Source organism: Mya arenaria, chromosome 11 (assembly GCF_026914265.1).
Source record: "Mya arenaria isolate MELC-2E11 chromosome 11, ASM2691426v1".
NCBI classification, from domain to species: Eukaryota; Metazoa; Mollusca; class Bivalvia; order Myida; family Myidae; genus Mya; species Mya arenaria.
In genome coordinates this window covers 18,969,714-18,991,462 of record NC_069132.1, presented here as the reverse complement: position 1 = coordinate 18,991,462, position 21,749 = coordinate 18,969,714, and the positions used below count along the sequence as shown (strand labels likewise).

The window sequence follows — 21,749 nt, the reverse complement described above, 5'->3', positions numbered from 1 at the left end:
ATGCATAAGAAAAAGCAGAATACGCAAATAAATTAAAATGGATGCAAAAGAATTAAGATTTGATTTTTAAAACTCATTAAGTCTTTTTTGGTTACCTCAGTTGTAGTAAAGGTCTCAGCGATTTTTATAATAATTGTGTTTTCTATTACATAAATGAATATAATGTTTTCTGTGATTGGCTGATCATTTTCTGGAAGCAAACCGGAAATACACAGAGACCTCGGGGTTCGACTATAAAACTTTCAGTTGATTGCCGAGAAAAAATGTTGCAATACGATCATCAACAGATGTAGTCCAAATAATTATACGTTGATGGATTTTTTTTGGATTTTTGATATGGCAAATCCTTCACGTACAAATTGTTTAGTATCAAAAGTGGGTAGTTGTTCCGATCAGGATTCCGGGTTAAAGCATATAGCGTCTATAAAATATCATAAAAACAAGAAATATTACCAGATAATGTTATTTTATATTAGTTCCGTACGCACACAAAAAAATATCCAACTTATAATTATGAGTTTGACGGCTTTTCTTCATTTCATTCTGTCAAAACATAACGATATATACATGAAAGGCACCTGCAAGGCTTCAGGGCACAGTTTTAAATCGCTCAGAACATTTCGGACATGGCCGAGTTGTTACGATTGTATAACGAGGTCTATCTCGAAGCTTTGTCGGAGGAGGCCGAGTTATTACGATTGTATCGAGTTGTTCCCCTTCGCATAATTGTTATCTGTGTTAGTCAACTTTCGTTTTATTGGAAAGGTAAACAACTTGTTTTAATGCATTAAATGCTAAATTAGTGCAAAATAACATTTCACTTACATGGTAAAATATGAATTTAACTCTTTATGGTCAATTTCAACCATAAAATACTTCACTTAAAACAATTTCAATATTTTTAAAACACCCCCGTTTTTTGCACATTCCCGTTTAGACGTTAGGGATTAGGAATCCCGTATAACACGTCTATTATTTTAGACTACAACAGATGCAGACGGAAGATCATATATTTTTATGCAAGCTGTCCCAGGAAAATGTTTAAGAATAGAGGACAAAAAGAAGTATTGTATAATTGTTCGTCGTTGATAATGAATTAATATATAAATGATGAGGTATTTGAAACTTAACATACTTATTGATATAATGTGATATACTCTATTTATTTAAAAAGTATGGAATAATGCTCAATTACAATTGGACATCTTATCTGGAAATCTGTACAGATATGATAATTAACACATTTCATCATTTATTAAGAGATAGAGTACTCAGTGTTTTGGTGTCTCCAAAATAATTTGGATGACACATAGGATAACAATAGCTTTTGGGTGTGTGCTAGTTTGTTTAGTACATTGTAAACATTACATATTTTTGCAGTTTTATGAAAATCAAACAGACAGTTTACCTTTCTGTCCACAAATGCGCATGCTATTTCCTTTAAACTTGCAAGTGTTAACTCTCCCTCAACGTTCACTTGTTCCCTTGTTAGGCCAATTTGCATTTGAAAGAAAAAATTTCTCCTTATCAAATCTGGATCCGACATCTTGGCAGGTGAAGATGTCAAATTCTACCGAACAATTTAGTCCGATTAGCAAATCATTTCCGGGTTCGCAAAATATGAAAAATACATCCAGAATATTAAGTATTTTATCCAATATACTCCATTTCATTGAACCAATTAAATGATTTACTCCATCCAGACAAATTGTAAATACAGATGTCTTGTCTGCCTTTTACAAATTCCTCTGACGTCGCCGCAAAATTAGGCCAATAACTCGAGAAATAAACTACTGTCTCACCGACTTATAGGTCATAAACAACTACTCCCCCTCTCAAGCTGAACAAAATTGACGCAAAATGGTCGAAAATTGTTCCCATCTTGCGGCCGCACATATTTGTGATTTTCATGAGTTACGTATGCAACTTTTGAAGTCTTCATGCCTTAACTTAAATTTGTCTGTTGTTGCAGCCTAACAATGCCAACACGGATCCCTTCAGAGAAAAGCATGCTCGACCCTGAAGGGTCAGCTGGTCTTTATATACACTATATTACTATCCACACAGAGCCCAGGCTTTGCTAATTTGCATATTACCAACCAAGTTAACATACGTACTATGAACGTACTTCCGTTTATAATGGAATGTTATTATGAACGCATATCCGCCGCCTACAGCGGACCGTTACACTATGAACGAACATCCGCCGCCTACAGCGGACCGTTACAATAGTTTGATATTTTTGTCTGTAGTTTCCTCCCAGGCTGTTGATATTTGGGCCTAATTTTTTTCAAAAGATACGTTATTAAAATTAACAGACATGATTTAATTATCAGCAAAACATGGGTATCTGAGTGCCTTATGTTTACAGGGAAGTGTTCATGCAGTATTGTAAGCTGCCCAAGTAGCTTCTTAGTGGAGTTGGGTTAGCTGATATACAATGTTACATGCTTTTTAGTAATATGATAATCATATAACTAATGACGTTTACGCGCTAAAAATAGACTTGCTTTCGGTTTTGTCGCAATTTGCTATAAATGCAGCATTCTAAGAGTTCAAAAAGTGTCAAAAAGATTAACAGAAATCAAATAAATAGGATTAAACCCCATTTGATAAGGCTTCTAATATGTTGGCTGGAGTAAAGAGTAGGTAGACAAATTTCTATTAGGAAAGTTATGGCCCTAGTTTGACAATGTATATTTCTTTGAGTTTCCATTTATTTTAAATTTATCTCATAATTTCACAAATGTATTCTTTTATTGTATGCAGGCATTAGACTGAAATCAACATATTGATGTTTATGTCACATTTTTTGCAATATTTTTTTATTTATATACTAGTCCATATACAATGAATTTTGTCAACAGAATAACAATTTGCTATTAATATCTTGTGCTTCATGTACAACAAAATGTTATGATTTGCACGACAATGTGCTAATTAAATGCAATTTAAGGCTCTTAAAATGCTTAAACCCCATGAGCTTCATGGGGCTTCGCCCCCTTGGCCCCCACAAGGGCGCTGCCCTGGACCCGTAAGGGGGCGTATCGCGGCCCCCTTAACCCCCCGCGAAAAAGTGGCGACAACTTTTTAGAACCCAGGGGGAACCCTGTGATTAAATTTGTTTTGACGTCGCCAAAAGCAGTTTTAACGGTATGCGCATGCATGAACTCAGCTTAAGTATACGTTAGAAATTATACATGAATTAAGTTTAACTGAAAAATGTGTAAAGACTAAAGAACATTTTAAGCTTTTCAACGACTATGCAGTGTTATCTTCCAAAACAATTCGGCCAAAATTCAAATTTATATACTAGTACTTGAATAAATAAGTTGAAATGGTATGGTGGATATGTCAAAGACGTTCAAACACCATCCCTGTTCTTTGGCTGACATTCTTCTATAGGGTATGCAAGTCATCTCTCATCATTCTTTGCCACCTTCCATGGAGTCTGCACGTGGCATACTTCCTTTGTATCTGCACATCGCATACATCAGTGCTGGCATACTTTCATGGGGTCTGCACGTGGCATAATTCTTTTTTGAGATCTGCATGTTGCCTTTCACCAGTGTTGGATTACTTTCATGGGATATGCAGTCGTCTTTCACCAGTGATGGAAAACTTCCATTAGGTCTGATCGTCACCTTTCATTAGTGCTGGCATACTTCCATGGGATCTGCAGATTGCCTTTCACAAGTGTTGGAACACTTTCATGTAATCTGCATGTCGCTTTTCGCCAGTGCTGGAAAACTTCTGCTGGTATATTCTCATGGGCTTTGCACTCGCATTTCATCACCGCTGGCACACGTCCAGTCCGTCTGCACGTCGCCTTCCATCAGTGCTGGCATATTTTGATGGGTTTAGCACGTGGCATACTTCCATGGGATTCACACGTCGCCTTTCCCCAGTGTTGGCATACGTTGATGGGTTTAACACGTGGCATCATTCCAAGGAATTTGCACGTCGCCCTTTATCAGTGCTGGCATACGTTGATAGGTTTAACACGTGGCATCATTCCATGGGTTTGCACGTCGCCTTTTATCAGTGTTTGCATTCGTTGATGGGTTTAATACGTGTACTTCCACGGGATTTACACGCCGCCTTTCATCAGTGCTGGCATACTTCCATGCGGTCGGCACGTCGCCTTTCATCAGTGCTGGCATACTTCCATGGGCTCTGGACGCCGACTTTTATCAGTCTTGGAATATTTCAATCGGATCTGCACATGGCATATTTCCATGGGATTTGCACGTAGCCTTTCATCAGTAGATGAAGAACATAAATTTCCATTAAAGACCTTCAGTGGGTGCATGACGCAGGCGGAAATCACACTTAATTCCTTACCTGAATACTGTCACCTTTTACTGGCGAGGTTCCAAACATAAGTCCAATTAGTCGGCTATATGTGTTGAACGCATGCCCTTCTCCACGAAGTCGAAGACACGTGTTCACTTTACATTAAATTGTGACTTTTACCATCATCAAATTAGATTCCGAACGTCTGCACGTCAGTTTGGTGACTGGAGCATGTGACTAACATTGACTTATTATTTTCCATGTGGTGTATGATTTGGGATCGAAACCGTTACGAACAGACGGTCAGAGGTCGGACAGAAGGATAGGATGAACCGAGATGGACAACATAAGGACGTCAATGTCGCAATGGGCAATTAATTCAATATTAATATCATAAGCGAATATAGGACGGGTGTTTAGACTGCATTACAATTCAAAAACCTTTTTTACACCGAAAACTGAAGTCATTGTTTTACATCATTCTTAAACCTTTTCACACGTCTGTGATAAGCTTGCATGGTTCATGGTGCATGGGATAGATTTATAAAGGCAGATCACTGCGTATTAGAAAGGTTTCAATATTTACTAGTCGTTTCTGACCAATTTGAGTTACACTATATTAATTAAAATTCCAACCCCTTTAACATATAACACTCATTATTTAAAAAAAATAACAACATAAAAAGTATGTTTAATAATGTAACTGAATCAATTTGAATGAAGTTATCAATTCAAAATGTTCATTAATATTTTACGACATTCTTTAATTTTACGACAAACAAAAAATCTTACGGCAAAACAAAAATCTTAGATTTTGTAATGTTTTGAATTTTTGCGATGTGATCCAAGTAAGTTTAGTAAATATGTATTCTTTGTATTGTTCGTAATACTTTATAAATATTCTCAAATCTTTTGCCATTTGCCAAATTTGTGAGTTAAAACACTCGTTCCGGAAGTTTAATCAAGTGACTCGAATTTTGTAAATAAAATGTATTTATAGATCATCATCATCATTATCATCATTAGTGATTGCATCACTCTGCAAGGAATATACCATTTTATCATATGCTTACCCTTGTTTTCCGTGTAATATACCCATTACGAATATTTTTATCGTACACATGTGTAAGATAACCTATCAGACATTTCTATTGGCTAGACTAATCACTGTAGTGTGTGTGGGTAGGAACCAGCCGCCCGGTTAGCTCAGTTGGTTAAAGCGCCGTGCTAGTGTTCAGGCGGTCGTGGGTTCGAGCCCCACACCGGGCGCACTTTTCCTCCCAGGTTTTCTTTACTGGTGGCAGCGGTAAACGGCAGGAGTGCCTCCGTCGGCCTAAAAAGGTTAATGGGGGAGGAGTGTAGTGTGTGTGGGTAAGAACCAGCCGCCCGGTTAGCTCAGTTGGTTAGAGCACCGTGCTAGTGTTCCGGCGGTCGTGGGTTCGAGCCCCACACCGGGCGCACTTTTCCTCCCAGGTTTTCTTTATCACACGCAACCTAGATATCCCTCCGCATTGGTTATAAACAAAATGGTTTAAATGCCAACAAATACTTACCTCAATAATGAAGCTGAAAGACTTCCGGGAGACAAATGGCTAACAAATCATAGTGCCAGAAAGCATCTTGTACAAAAACTTTCTGATAACAATGTTCCCCCAACCAGATAATGAAGATCATTAGTCACAGAAATATCCAGTCAGTCAACAAATACAGCCACATTAGTGACAAACACCACAAGAACATTTCAAACATTTCCATCTTGACCAACACAAGCAATATGCAATCAATGCCATTTGCTTGCCAGTTTAATCAGCTGTCGGTTACCGAAAACACAAAAACAAATTCCGCAACACAGATTACACATCTCATGGCGGCTAGAACATCATGTTCTCTGGAAACATTCTTGGTGGAACTTTTTCAACATCAACATCCATGCAGTACAGAGAAAGGCTTCGCCGTAATCATCTGCATGTTGTGAAACTCCATGTACACTAAGAAAACGCTGCAAAATCATCGTAGAAAGTGACAGCGAATAACATTTAAATCCGTGCACACAGTAAAACTTGACAGACCGATGTAGGTCACATAAACCCCGTAAATGCATGTACTCTGAGTGTGACGTCATCAAATTGTGTACTTTATTTAAATCCGTGCACACAGTAAAACTTGACAGACCGATGTAGGTCACATAAACCCCGTAAATGCATGTACTCTGAGTGTGACGTCATCAAATTGTGTACTTATTTGGGTTTTTTGGTTAAAATTGTTCGTTATTCATGCTGTTGGATATTTTACTACACATTTTTATAGTTGTGACTTGTTAAGCGCTTTATCAGAATTAAAACTTGATAACTGCTAGTTACTTTTGTCATTTTAATTTGGAACTATTTATATGGCGCATCGTTGACATTCTACTCTGAGTACTTTGGCTGTCAAACAATCGGTTCAGAAAGTGGAACTAAATTGGAATAAAAACACCGTTTTAAGCATGTGATAAAAAAGATCTGACACTCGTTGTCATTTAATACAAGAATTTTATTAAACGCGTCCATGAAAGTTGTTAGTAAGCTCACCAGAGGCTCGCTTACTAACAAATTTCATAAACTCGTTTAATAAAATCTTGTAATAAATGACAACGAGTGTCAGATCCTATATGTCTTAAACTGGGAGATAAATGTGTTGGTACTTGTAACCGTCATCAAGATGTGGTTATAATTCCATCCACTAATTAATAATTAATTATGCAATTTAAAAATGTGTAGTAGCTATACATCTCACATAAGTGTGGAAATGAGCCATTCCAAGCCAGTCACTTGAAGGGAATAAACTTGTGCTTTGATGTCAGAAGAAATGTATTTTTCAGTGACATTTAACCTAAATTTATTTTTTCTTCAGATTTATCAAAGGAGTCACTCATACCAAAGTTCACGCATAGAATTACTTTGAATTTCTGCTGTTTAACAATGTCAGAAAATCTTGAAAGGCCTAAATTACGGTTAAGTGAAACAACTCCACCATTCATGAAATGTGATGAGTATGGAAAATATGCCAAGAATATTACCCAAATGATTCATCTAAAAGTAGTCTAAATAATAGACGTGTTATACAAAATTCTTCTAATCCCTAACGTCTAACCTGTTTTGTGCAAAACCTGGGTGTTGCTGAAAAATATTGAAATTGTATTTAGAGAAGTATTTTATGTTTGAAATAGATAAAAAAAGGTTTACATTTATATTTTACCATGTAAGTGCAAAGATATTTACCTCTCCAATAAAACGGGAATAGATAAAAAAGGTTTACATTCATATTTTACCATGTAAGTGCAAAGATATTTACCTCTTCAATAAAACGAAACTTTACTGACACAGACAACAATTATGCCAATTGTAACAACTCTGCCATCTCCGGCAAGCTTCCAGATAGACCTCATAAATAAAATCATTACAACTCAGCAATCTCCGAGGGGTTCCGATTTTTGTAAAACTGTGAACCGCAGTCTTGCAGGTGCCCTTCATGTATATATGTTATGTTTTGACAGTATTAAATAAAAAAAACCACATCAAATCATAATTATTAATTGGATACTTATTTTTTGTGTAGGAAACTAATATGAAATAACATAATCTGGTAATATTTCTCGTTTTTATGATGTATTATAGACACAATATGCTTTAACCCGGAATCCTGATCGGAATAACTACCCACTTTTGGTACAAACAATTTATACATGAAGGATTTGCCATGTCAAAAATCATAAAAAAAAACTGTCAACGTACAATTGTTTGGACTACACACGTATGAAAGATGTAGCCTACATGCAGATTACACTCAAATCTTTATGAAATAACATACCAGTTTTTAGTAAACCAAGAATATTTATCTTCATTATGATACAAACATTATATATATGTCCTTTCATCTTATCTGTCATTATGAAAGGGACTAGACATAAGATGGTCCCAAAATCGGCAAGTACAGTATTTACTCAAAACTAGCCTAAAATTGTCAATTCTAGCTAGTATGTGGCTGGTTATACTTCATTTTGATGAAAAAACGCAATAATCATGTTGCCCGCTCGCTGTCTCAACTGGGTTTTTCCCATTTTATGATAGCGTTGTATGGTTCCACATTTGAAAATACTGCGGAATGTTTTTGGCAGACACCTTGCAAGTCACTTGATAGTTTCACACACTTACCTGTCAATAAGTGTTTTAGCCAACTCGCTGTCATTTTTAGCAGTGTTAATCTCTTTCAAAAGATTCCATTGATCAATTGCATCAACAATGTTAATCTATCAGGCACTGTGTCTGTGTTGTTTAACAGCAGTTTTCTGCTTCCTTACTCTGATGAGTGTTGATAAATATACTGATTCAATATTTAAACTTACACAGAATGGTGCTAAGAAAAAAAAAACATGGTGTAGAACCCTTCCATAACATTTTAGCCAAATCCCTATTTAAAACATAAAAACACAAAAAACAATAGTAGGTCATTTTAGACGGGACCAAAAGGGTAACTGGGTCCCCTAAATGACCTTCTTACCCCATCTTCACAGTAAGCACAAAAAGCCAGTTTAGCTATTCAAACTATTGCAATTATTCTAACTAAATGTCAGTGTATTAACTCTTGTCAATCTGTATGCAGAGTTTGTGAATATTGCAAGAGATGGCATCTGAAGGGACGGATAGTCGAACGAACAGCCTCACGAACCGGTCATCATCCAGTCAACACAATGATGATGATCTACAGCCACAGGAACTTAAGGGTTGGCTCATGAAGAGAACTAAACTCTCGCGCAAATGGAAGAAACAGTGGTTCTTGTTGAAAAGTACTAGTTTATTATATGGAAACTCTCCAGAGGTAAGGGCTCAAAAATGGCACATGCAATTTCAATAAGTTATAAACTGATATACGAGTTACATGTGTGTGTTGGATTTATCCTATTATTAACACCATTGGATTTTCATGTGCAGTTTATCACTTCATATATACATGTATATAAGTTTGTCACGGGCAGATACAGAATATTGCGATAGAGGGGGTGCAACTTAAGGGCACTACTGTTGATGTGCGCACCCTTTCCCAGAACCGATAATATATGGTTGAATATATGGAAGTCTGAAATGTTGTATTCTATTGATTCATATATATTGTTCTTTATTATTGACATAAAATGTTCACTTCGACTATTTTAGGGGGGTAAGCTATACAATTAATGTAAATTATTTGCTTTTAATAACTACATTTTACACTGTTAATATATTTCTGTAACATGGCATGAATTTGTGTAGTTTTCTTTTTTATTTCAGGATACAGAAAAACAAATTCCATTAACAAATTCAGAAATTTCAGAAAGTATAATAGACAAAAAACAGCATGCATTTTGTATAAAATCGAAAGAGAATGGCCGGTCTTACTACATACAGGCGGACAATGAAAATCTCCAGAATGAGTGGATGCAGGCCATTTGTTTCGCCAAGGCAGCAGGACAGAGGGGGGATAACTCTCAGGCGTGTGTGATCCAGTGAAAAGAGTTACTCCCCCTGCATTGTGCCATGCTTGAAGATATCACAGAACTATAACCAAGACACAAAGCGCTGGTGTTACTATATTTTTTTACATTTTGATTCTATTCACACTCAACGACAAAAGAAAGTATTTATTTTGATTATCCCATTATTATGGTCTATATGTTAAAAATGAAATTATATAATGTGTTGGTTATTTTTCATTGCAATGGACATTTTATTGTTTTCAACACACATCAATTTTTTTTAATTACTATTTGTTGAGTTTATTTTTTCAACATAATTTAACTAAGATTTGTATAATAATGCAAAGTTAGAAAATCAAGAATTTTGTTCAATTTTGATGACTTTTTATTTATTCGGCTTTCACATCCTGAAAAGGTCTACCTCGTTCATCTTCTCGTTAAAGAAGCTTATTTACACTGATTTCAGTGCAGCAGAATTACATTGTTTAGATAAATGACGATTTACCAGTCAAAAACATCCTATTTTGAGCTGGTGTGATATATAAGTTGCTTTCCTGCTAAGCTTTTTTTTGTTTTTAAATGTCTCATTTTCATCTACAGAGAAAAACAATCATATTTTTTGAAAAAATAGTAATAGGGCTCGATAAGTGAATGGAAAAAGGTCCTGCTAGCAATGAATATTGATAGCCTTATAGAAATAATCCCCTCAAAAAAGATTTGTTCCCAAAATGAAAATGAGCAGATATTTGCAAAAAATATATACTTTTGTGTTGTTGACTGTATATTTAAACTGTAGGCCATTGCTGTGCAATCGGTCAATAAGTATTGCAAATAATTTTTTGGGATGCCTTGCCTTCAACCTGGGGCCATCTACTGTTAGTACATGTATATAGTTCCACCTTCAACCTGGGGCCAATAAACCACTGTTAGTACATATATATCTTCAACAATTTCGACTCAAATTTCTTCATTTTCCATTTTAAAGCTAATGGATGTCTGAGCCAATATCATAAATTGCTTGAAGCATGATCACATTTCTTTTTATTTTGGCCTATTAAGTTCTTTTTTATAACTTTAAAACTGTTTCAGAAGGTGTGTCTGTAATCACATTGTTAAAAAGACATGACTGCCGCACTTGGTAAAGTAATACACACAGTTTAAATAGTTTGATACATAATTAAGCATTGATTTAGCTTAGGGTATACCAAATTGTATTGGAAATGTAATGGAATGACGTATATAGGGAGGTTATTCATATATAACCATACTTATTGATACAGTAGATCAAAGTTCACTGTTTTCAACTACATTGTAGTTACTATTTTGTATGTGTTGGGCCAGAAATATTTTCTTGGCATTTGGGTAATTTATTAACGTTTGTTTACTGCGACCATTGTAACCTTCATTCCTTTTATTTGTGGGCAAGAAAAGATGCATGTTTGGAGTACATTGTTTTCTTTTGCTAGGAAAATGCTCTGTTTAATATAAGCGGTAGTCTAAGTTTTTGTTTTTTGTTTGTCATTGTAATAGGTACGGGAAAACGGTTAAATCAAATATCGGTCATTTCTTCAATTTAATATTTTCTTTCCTGGATGTATTTGATAGAGGATACAGAAAGGAAGAAATTAAAATTATCATATTCAGAACCATCATCATCATCATCATCATCATCATCATCATCATTTTAAAGGAAAGTGTATGTATTGTATTGTCTGTATCATATATTCATATATTTTATACAAATGCATAATTTAATATTATGTGCTGTTCTAGTTCATAGTTTACAAGATGAGCTTAGCTCGCACAATTGATATATTCCAGAGTGTTAGGGCCCACATGTTATTATCATTCCCTTTATGATTATGTTGTATATTTTATTTTTTTGTTGATCATGTGTTGCGCCTTTTGTTATCTTTATGTTTCATGTGATATTAGTTATATTTTAGATTCAATGGCTCACTGTTTTTGTTGTTTATTGGAGGTATTTGTTATTCTCTTTATGCTGTGCTTATCCTGAAGAATAAAACAAGTAGCTTTAATTGTTTTGTTAGCCATATAGAGCCAACGTCTTCACTAAAGACTGGGGAGATGTCCAGTTGGCCATATTCTGGTAGAGCCAACATCTTCACTGGCGACTGGGGAGATGTCCAGTTGGCCATATTCTGGTAGAGCCAACATCTTCACTAAAAACTGGGGAGATGTCCAGTTGGCCATATTCTGGTAGAGCCAACATCTTCACTGGCGACTGGGGAGATGTCCAGTTGGCCATATTCTGGTAGAGCCAACATCTTCACTGGCGACTGGGGAGATGTCAAGTTAGCCATATTCCTGTAGAGCCAACATCTTCACTGGCGACTGGGGAGATGTCAAGTTGGACATATTCCGGTAGACCACATCTTCACTGGCGACTGGAGAGATGTCCAGTTGGCCATATTCCGGTAGAGCCAACATCTTCACTGGCGAGTGGGGAGATGTCAAGTTGGCCATATTCCGGTAGAGCCAACATCTTCACTGAAGACTGGGGAGATGTCAAGTTGGCCATATTCCGGTAGAGCCAACATCTTCACTGGCGACTGGGGAGATGTCAAGTTGGCCATATTCCGGTAGAGCCAACATCTTCACTGGCGACTGGGGAGATGTCCAGTTGGCCATATTCCGGTAGAGCCAACATCTTCACTGGCGACTGGGGAGATGTCCAGTTGGCCATATTCCAGTAGAGCCAACATCTTCACTGGCGACTGGGGAGATGTCAAGTTGGCCATATTCCAGTAGAGCCAACATCTTTACTGAAGACTGGGGAGATGTCAAGTTAGCCATATTCCGGTAGAGCCAACATCTTCACTGGCGACTGGGGAGATGTCCAGTTGGCCATATTCTGTTAGAGCGTCCAGTTGGCCATATGATGGTAGAGCGAACATCTTTACTGAAAACTGGGGAGATGTCCAGTTGGCCATATTCGGGTAGAGCCAACATCTTTACTGAACACTGGAGAGATGTCCAGCTGGCCATATTCGGGTAACAAACATCTTTGCTAAAAACTGGGTAGATGTCCAGTTGGCCATATTCTGGTAGAGCGTTTAGTTGGCCGTATAATGGTAGAGCCAACATCTTTACTGAAAACTGGGGAGATGTCCAGTTGGCCATATTCGGGTAGAGCCAACATCTTTACTGAACACTGGGGAGATGTCCAGTTGGCCAAATATTGGTAACTATAGCTTGTATACATCGTCGGTGATGGTCATAACTTACAGGTTAACAAAATGTTAGCTTGCTACCAGTGACAGTACGCACATGTTTAGAAGGTCCATAACTCTAGCAAAAACGTTGCGTATGCGGTCCGTGATGTTTGTTGGCTCATGTTTGTTTAAACCACACCCGGACCTGCTTTGATTGGTTTATGCGTGTCGGAGGTCAACTGGTTGCGTGGTCACGTGACGAGTGGGGGGAGCTACTCTGGGAATCGCGTTGTGTCAATTTGACACCCGACCCACCCATTGAGATGTACAGCTCGATTAAGGTCGTTCATAGGGTATGACAACAAGGTGTTAGCAGTTATCTGAAACTTGCTTGACACACGGTATATCTTGTTCATGTGCTGGTTTCCGGCGTGCTGGACACGCGATATACTTAGTGCAGGAGCTGTTTTCTGGCGTGTTGGACACACGATCTACTTAGTGCAGAAGCTGGTTTCCGGCGTGCTGGACATACGATATATCTGGTTCAGGTGCTGGTTTCCGGCGCGCTGGACACGCGATAGACTTAATGCAGGAGCTGGTTTCCGGCGTGCTGGACATACGATATATCTGGTTCAGGTGCTGGTTTCCGGCGTGCTGGACACGCGATATACTTTGTTAATGTGCTGGTTTCCGGCGTGCTTGGCATACGGTATAAATGGTTCAGGTGCTGGTTTCCGGCGTGTTAGACACGTGATATACTTGGTTCAGGTGCTGGTTTCCGGCGTATTTCCGGCGTGCTGGACATACGATATATCTGGTTCAGGTGCTGGTTTCCGGCGCGCTGGACACGCGATAGACTTAATGCAGGAGCTGGTTTCCTGCGTGCTTGACATTCGATACATTTGGTTCAGGTGCTGGTTTCCGGCGTGCTGGACACGCGATATACTTGGTTCAGCTGCTGTTTTCCTGCGTGTTTGACATACGATATACTTGGTTCATGTGCTGGTTTCCGGCGTGCTAGACACGTGATATACTTGGTTCAGGTGCTGGTTTCCGGCGTGCTGGACATACGATAAACTTGGTTCAGGTGCTGGTTTACGGCGTGCTGGACACACGATATACTTGGTTCAGGTGCTGATTTTTCGGCATGCTGGACAGCCGATATACCTGGTTCAAGAGCTGGTTTCCTGCGTGCTTGACATTCGATACATTTGGTTCAGGTGCTGGTTTCCGGCGTGCTGGACACGCGATATGCTTGTTTCATGTGCTGGTTTCCGGCGTGCTGGACATACGATATACTTCACTGAAGGGGCTTGTGTCCAGACTCCCTGCTTTTATGATAGCACCTGGACAGTGTGACCACAAGACAAAGAATGACCTATCTACAGTCGGATAACAGACACCAGTACGCATGCACTTAACTCGTCTTCTTATAAACCACTTAATTTTTTTTTACATATTTAAACTTAATGCATAATAATGTACGAGGGTTTTGACGTCAATCTCTAGTCCACTAGCGGTTCCATGGGGTGGGGCGCACGCCCCCCCCCCCAACACTAGACCAAATTTATCTCGGTTCTGACGGATGGGCGCAATTCAAAAGGTTACGCCCCATATTTACGCCCCCTTTTATCCTGGAGCCGCCCCTGAGTCTTAACAGGGAATTATTTGTAACTGAAGGTAAATAAACCCTTCTTCAAAATGGGGTTTATATGATTGTGTGCATGGCAGAAGAAAAAGTTGCTCTGAAAAGCTGGCTTATATAACATTTAAATCATTCGGAGAACGTGCGGCGTTCTCCAATATAATGGATCAAAACTACTTCCACATAATTGTCCATAATTAAAAAATATTTTTTAACAGGAAAAACACACAATTTCTTTCTAGTTTATTGCCCTCATTTGGCATACGAGAATACTAATGCATGTTTGATTGCAGATTTAACAGAAACATATTGGCATTACATCCTCGGTCGATGGAGCTGGTTGCGGATCTAACAAAAACTCTTGTCAGAACATGCTCGGTCGATGGAGCTTATGGCAACCACACAACATTAGTGCTCTTTTTAAAGACTACACAATGTCGTTAACAAATGCACACTTTACTAAAAAAGGAGTAAGCCAAACCTGACAAATAGCACTCGCCCACTTTCAGATGTAAGAATGCTTGACTACAAGAAAAATAATTATCCATTTGAAAATACAAGAGACAAATATGTTGTTATTTTTGTTTGAATATTTAAAAAACGTTTTAAATTGATTTAACTCAGTAAAAACATGACCGAATCCAATCACCACACACATGACGTTTTAATTCGTTCAACACAACGTAAATGTATACGTCAAATAGCATGGCACGTGTACGTGTAACGTGCATGAACTCGTATCCTTGGTCTACATGTATTTTTCGTAGCCAGAAGTTCTCCCCAGAACAGTTAACTCAATTATATTATGCGTTTTTATATTTGCATGCCATGCTAATGCATTTCTACACTAAGATATTAAGTTACAAATTTGTTAAGTTCCTAAATGTCAAGTGTCATCATTCCTTGCACATGGGCGGGTTGACGAATCCGAACACGTTACATTCAATCATGATGGCAAACGTGATGTAGATGGAGTACACGGTGATGCACGTGACGCCCACGCACTTGTTCAGGACCCAGCCGGACACATGGATGGCTCCAATCTGCAGTAGAAGACAAAGGTCATACACACGGTCATACACAAACCAACATAAAGGCAACATATAACCTCTTGTTTGTCCTCTTCTTTTGCAGTATTTTTACTATTTAACAATATAGTATTGACAATTTCCCTCTATTTTGCAGTGATTTCTCCTATTTATCAGTACAGTATTGACAATTTTTCTTCTTATTTTGCAGTAATTTCCCTATTTATCAATACAGTATTGACAATTTCCCCCTTATTTTGCAGCATTTCTCCTATTTATCAATACCGTATTTACAATTTCCCCCTTATTTCGCAGTAATTTTCCTAATTATCAATACAGTTTTGGCAATTTTCCTAATTTGCAGTATTTCTCCTATTTATCAATACCGTATTGGCAATTCCCACCATATTTTGCAGTATTTCTCCTATTTATCAATACAGTAATGGCAATTCCCCCTTATTTTGCAGTATTTCTCCTATTTATCAATACAGTATTGACAATTTTCCCTTATTTCACAGGTATTTTCCTAATTATCAATACTTTATAGACATTTTCCCCCTTTTTTGCAGTATTTCTCCTATTTATCAACACAGTATTGGTAATTCCCCTTATTTCGCAGTAATTTTCCTAATTATCAATACAGTATAGACAATTTCCCCCTATTTTGCAGTATTTCTCCTATTTATCAAAACAGTATTGGTAATTCCACATTTTTTTCACAGTAATTTTCCTATTTATCAATACAGTTTTGGCAATTTCCCCAATTTGCAGTATTTCTCCTATTTATCAATACAGTATTGGCAATTCCCCCTTATTTTGCAGTATTTCTCATATTAATCGATACAATTTTGGCAATTCCCCCTTATTTTGTAGTATTTCTCCTATCTATAAATACAGTATTGGCAATTCCCCCTTATTTTGCATTATGTCTCATATTTATCGATACAATATTGGCAATTCCCCCTTATTTTGCAGTATTTCTCCTGTCTATAAATGGCGTATTGGCAATTCCCCCTTATTTTGCAGTATTTCTCATATTTATCGATACAATTTTGGCAATTCCCCCTTATTTTGCTGTATTTCTCCTATCTATCAATACAGCATTGGCAATTCCCCTTATTTTGCAGTATTTCTCCTATTTATCAATACCGTAGTGGCAATTCCCCCCATATTTTGCAGTATTTCTCCTATTTATCAATACAGTATTGACAATTTTCTGCTTATTTTGCAGTAATGTTCCTATTTATCAATAGAGTATAGACAATGTTCCTCCTATTTTGCCGTATTTCTCCTATTTATCAATACAGTATTGGTAATTCCCCCTTTATTCGCAGTAGTTTTCCTATTTATCAATACAGTTTTGGCAATTTTCCTAATTTGCAGTATTTCTCCTATTTATCAATACAGTATTGGCAATTCCCCCTTATTTTGCATTACTTCTCCTATTTATCAATACAGTATGGACAATGTTCCCCCTATTTTGCAGTATTTCTCCTATTTATCAATACAGTATTGGCTATCCCCCCTTATTTTGCAGTATTTCTCCTATGTATCAATACAGTATTGCCATGATGACAAAACACTACACGAACTTACCGTGATGATGACAAAACCCTACACGAACTTACCGTGATGATGGCAAAACCTTGCACGAACTTACCGTGATGATGGCAAAACCTTACACGAACTTACCGTGATGATGACAAAACCTTACACGAACTTACCGTGATGATGGCAAAACCTTACACGAACTTACCGTGATGATGACAAAACCCTACACGAACTTATCGTGATGATGACAAAACCCTACACGAACTTACCGTGATGATGACAAAACCTTACACGAACCTACCGTGATGATGACAAAACCCTACACGAACCTACCGTGATGATGACAAAACCCTACACGAACCTATCGTGATGATGACAAAACCCTACACGAACTTACCGTGATGATGACAAAACCCTACACGAACTTACCGTGATAATGAAAAAACCCTACACGAACTTACCGTGATGATGACAAAACCTTACACGAACTTACCGTGATGATGGCAAAACCCTACACGAACTTACCGTGATGATGGCAAAACCATACACGAACTTACCGTGATGATGACAAAACCCTACACGAACTTACCGTGATGATGGCAAAACCTTACACGAACTTACCGTGATGATGACAAAACCCTACACGAACTTACCGTGATGATGACAAACCCCTACACGAACTTACCGTGATGATGACAAAACCCTACACGAACTTACCGTGATGATGACAAAACCCTACACGAACTTACCGTGATGATGACAAAACCCTACACGAACTTACCGTGATGATGACAGTTAGGAAGAGCAGTATTATGTTGAACACCATCCCTGAACTGTTGATCTGAGACTGAAATACAGCAGCTCAAATATTAATAATTGAATAGTCGAACATACCAACACACCAATGGAACTTTTGCGTACAAATTGTAACAAAGGAAAAGTTTAACTTATGCTATTTATCAACACCAAGTTTTAGTTTTGATGATTGTTTTTTATGTCTTGTTTACGGGAAACCTGGGAAAATGAAACTTGCATTTTGTGGCACGGGGCGAAAATCTGAGCTGGATGAACTATATAGACGCCAGCATTATGATATTGGTATCGGTAAACAATTCCTAACCATTGGTTTCTGAATCAGCATGTTCTGTATATTTTGTTTTTGATTTTTGGTCATAGCTTCTTTCGTAGGAGAGCCCAAGTTTAGTGGACCAGTACTGCAGTAAAGTTTGATTGATTGATTGATTGGTTGACTGATTGTTTGTGTGTTTGTTTGTTTGTTTGTTTGAATGAATGATTGATTAATTGATTGATTGAACGATTTATTGGTTGGTTGATTGATTATTTGCTTTATTGATTGATTGATTTATTGATTGGTTGGTTGATTGATTGATTGATTGATTGATTGATCGATCGATCGATCGATCGATTGATTGATTGATTGATTGATTGATCGATCGATCGATTGATTGATTGATTGATTGATTGATTGATGTGTATTCAGGAAAATAAACAATTACAGTTTTAAAAATACCATAGATTCACAGGTATAAACTGATAAATATGATAAATAACTGTTATAACAAATGGATCATGATCTAAAACTAGATATAATGTGTACAACACGATCGACTATAGAGGCCTGAGGCTTATTTCCAACGGCGTCCTGGTCAAAGTTGCATTAGGTCAAATGTTAAGGTTAATGTCAATGATCAATGTTAAAGTCTCAACCATATTATTTTGATCCAGCGAGTAATATATTTACCACAGAGCCCGGGGTCACCAAGGCAGTTTGGATGAACCAGGGAAAGGACAGCCCAATCAGGATGTCGAAAATGTTGCTACCTACGCAATTGCTCACCGCCATGTCCGCCATACCTGCACAGAAACAACGCATGGTTACAAGGCAAGTATATTTGAGTTACATACACGTACACGAAGACTTATTGAAACAAAATATTTTTGGTCTGTTTTTAAAGCACATTTTACTTATATCGATAAAAGAGTACTTATTTCAATGTGAATTATTACAACCTTGAATGTGATTAAATCATTTAGGCATTTCTTGCAAAACGTATTTTACATAGTTCAACACACATAGATCCTAAGGATTCCAATAATCGTATCTGTTTTAATTTTTAACGTTTAAAACATAATTCATGTTTTAGTTTTCGCATTTCAAGATAAATGAAGAGCAAATAGAAGTCGGCCTTGGAATTAGGTTTTCAATTCTTGAAGTAAATGTAAATGGGATCAAGGTTTATGGACATGTATTTTTGATAGACATAGTGAATACAGTAAACTAATCAACAGTCCATAATGCTTGCATGTATTTTGTACATAGCCATACCATACCATATGTTGGGATAATCTTGCGGAAAATGTAGATCTTACGTCACGCAATACAAACCTTTTCTGGCGTCACAAAACATTTGACCTTGGCCCATGCTCATAAACAGTATAGACTCGGACAAAGAAAAGTATTTTTTTTTTAAATGTTGATACATGTTTTGATAACATACGATGTGCGATGTTTTACAAATACCAGTTCCATTTGGAAAGATTTGTGGTACAGCAATATCATCGTCAATGCTCTGCTAGAAGCAAATTTGCATTACACAATTTGCATTTTTTGTATTGAGTCTGAACTCAGACTTGGTACCTTTTGTTGACATGGGCACATACGTTACCTTAAAGATCCGATATCAATAGTTTTGACGTCACACATACCTTGCTTGGCGACGAAAATACTGGCCATGGCGTCTGGTATGCTCGTTCCGGCGGCCAGGAATGTGATGCCCATAACGCTGTCGGGGATCCCGAAGGCGAACCCTATATACGTCACCTGCAGGGGCACATTGAGAATACAGCGTACACATTTGAACCAACCATACCAACTTATCACAACGAATACAGCGTCCACAAACCAACCATACCAACTTATCACAACGAATACAGCGTACACAAACCAACCGTACCAACTTATTTTAACTTTTTACGACAATTTTTGAGATTATGTAAACATGTTTATAACCTTATACGCTAATAGTTGTGTGCCATTATAATTTCCAAGGAAATAACGACATTATAAGTGTTGTTTTTTTAAATCCTTATAATAAAACTCTTACTGTTCTAAATAATCATAGTTGTGGGATTATATAGAGGATAATTATTTGGTTCAGTGTAAGGTCGCAATTTATTTCACCGAGTGAGCACCAAAATTTATTTTTCACGAGTGGCGTAGCAACTATATTCCATTTTTGGTGTTCACGAGGTGAAATATTGCGATGTTACACTGAAACAAATAATTTTTTTATTACATGCCTAAAAACGATATAAAATATCATTTCTTTCGTTGTTTTTCAGAAAAGCGCGCCAAATTGTATACGAACATAACGTAATTTCGGAAATGACGTCGTTGCAATTGTGTACCAGCCCTGTGCGCGCTGACGTTTGATTTGGAATTAAGAGCGGGCTAAAATTTCAAAAAAGTAAAAACTATCAAAATGTTATTTCACTATTTCATTTTTATTTCAATGATAAAACTCTATAAACCACCGGAAAGCATATAATAAAAAGGTAAAATTACGATAAAGGAAATCTTACCATCCATACAGTGACGTAGGAAAATACTGCGATCCAGGTGATGGATATGAAGAAAGTGGCCAGGTAATATTTCTCCCATCTGAAGAAAGGAACACATTTTGTGCCAAACTCTGAGAACTATTCGTTTTCAAATGCATTTTCATTTGTTGTTGTAAGAAAAATGTATGATTCTTTACGAGGAATTATCCAAAATATTGCTATGTTTTTTTTAAAACCTATATACTTCATGTATAGTACTGTATTCGTACTGTTGTTCGAACTCGTAATTAAATGGTCTGAACCAGTTTGAGGATGCAATAACAAACATGAAATGCGAGTGATCAGGAATATCGCAATGTTTTTAGAACTTTCAGTCGAATGGTTCAAAAGTACCGTTATCGCAATGGTTCATCATTTCTTGAATAAATAAAAAATATATATATTATGACTAAAACATAACTATCGGCCGTAGTTGATCTACCTATGTTTCCTACAGTCGGGAATGGTGAAGTAGAGCAGAGTTCTGAGCGGATAAACAATCGCCCATCGTATACAGGCAAGGTATCCGTCATGATCTGAAGAATCATACATCTACATCATACATTTCTATTTTCTATACACACTATATAACCAGAATATAATAGTTTTGAATAAATGCCCATTATCAATCAACGCAGTGTTTCTTGTATTTTTTTCCTACATACATTACTAGTTAAACCGGCTTGTGGTCGCCTTTATAACATTATAAGTGCACAATATATAAAATAGCTATATTAAGAATAAACGTACATTTGCAACTTAATTTAAAGTTAATTTAACTAAACAATGTACATGTAGGACTGTTTTACCTAAACTTGGAACTGCTCTCCATCCGTCATAGTTATCGACCTCCGATGCCATACTTATCCTTGGGAATAAAACAAAACAGTTACTTATCCTTGGAAATAAAACAAAACAGTTACTTATCCTTGGGAATAAAA

At 37.1% G+C, this 21,749-nt stretch overlaps 3 protein-coding genes and 1 non-coding gene across 6 annotated transcripts in view; 2 read left to right on the top strand and 2 right to left on the bottom strand.

The window, feature by feature from the left end:
• Positions 1 to 1,798, bottom strand: part of LOC128207725 (serine/threonine-protein kinase D1-like) — a 48,681-nt gene extending 46,883 nt beyond the window's left edge. For both annotated transcript variants that reach the window (XM_052910834.1, XM_052910835.1), the window contains exon 1: positions 1,409 to 1,798. In XM_052910834.1, coding sequence (XP_052766794.1) covers positions 1,409 to 1,546 — 138 coding nt within the window. In that variant the 5' untranslated portion in view covers positions 1,547 to 1,798. The remainder of the gene's footprint in view (positions 1 to 1,408) is intronic.
• A 3,209-nt stretch (positions 1,799 to 5,007) lies between these two features.
• LOC128209927 (PH domain-containing protein DDB_G0274775-like) lies at positions 5,008 to 11,826 on the top strand. Its single transcript, XM_052914193.1, has 3 exons — positions 5,008 to 5,144; positions 8,938 to 9,153; positions 9,603 to 11,826. Exons 2-3 carry the CDS (start codon positions 8,959 to 8,961, stop codon positions 9,819 to 9,821), a joined length of 414 nt encoding a protein of 137 aa, XP_052770153.1. The 5' UTR covers positions 5,008 to 5,144; positions 8,938 to 8,958; the 3' UTR covers positions 9,822 to 11,826.
• On the top strand, positions 5,681 to 5,754 carry Trnat-agu (transfer RNA threonine (anticodon AGU)). The gene has a single exon. It is a non-coding gene; the product is annotated as a tRNA-Thr (tRNA).
• A 3,042-nt stretch (positions 11,827 to 14,868) lies between the features above and the next one.
• Positions 14,869 to 21,749, bottom strand: part of LOC128208948 (sodium/potassium/calcium exchanger 4-like) — a 49,083-nt gene continuing 42,202 nt past the window's right edge. For both annotated transcript variants that reach the window (XM_052912684.1, XM_052912683.1), the window contains 7 exons: positions 21,618 to 21,676; positions 21,251 to 21,344; positions 20,791 to 20,869; positions 19,915 to 20,029; positions 18,950 to 19,062; positions 17,969 to 18,034; positions 14,869 to 15,651 (listed from right to left, as the gene is read on the bottom strand). In XM_052912684.1, coding sequence (XP_052768644.1) covers positions 15,505 to 15,651; positions 17,969 to 18,034; positions 18,950 to 19,062; positions 19,915 to 20,029; positions 20,791 to 20,869; positions 21,251 to 21,344; positions 21,618 to 21,676 — 673 coding nt within the window. In that variant the 3' untranslated portion in view covers positions 14,869 to 15,504. The remainder of the gene's footprint in view (positions 15,652 to 17,968; positions 18,035 to 18,949; positions 19,063 to 19,914; positions 20,030 to 20,790; positions 20,870 to 21,250; positions 21,345 to 21,617; positions 21,677 to 21,749) is intronic.

Coding starts and splice junctions, on each gene's coding strand:
- LOC128209927 (XM_052914193.1), top strand. CDS start 8,959: ATGGCATCTGAAGGGACGGATAGTCGAACGAACAGCCTCACGAACCGG. Junction 9,154..9,602: donor TATATGGAAACTCTCCAGAG/GTAAGGGCTCAA, acceptor TTTTTATTTCAG/GATACAGAAAAACAAATTCC.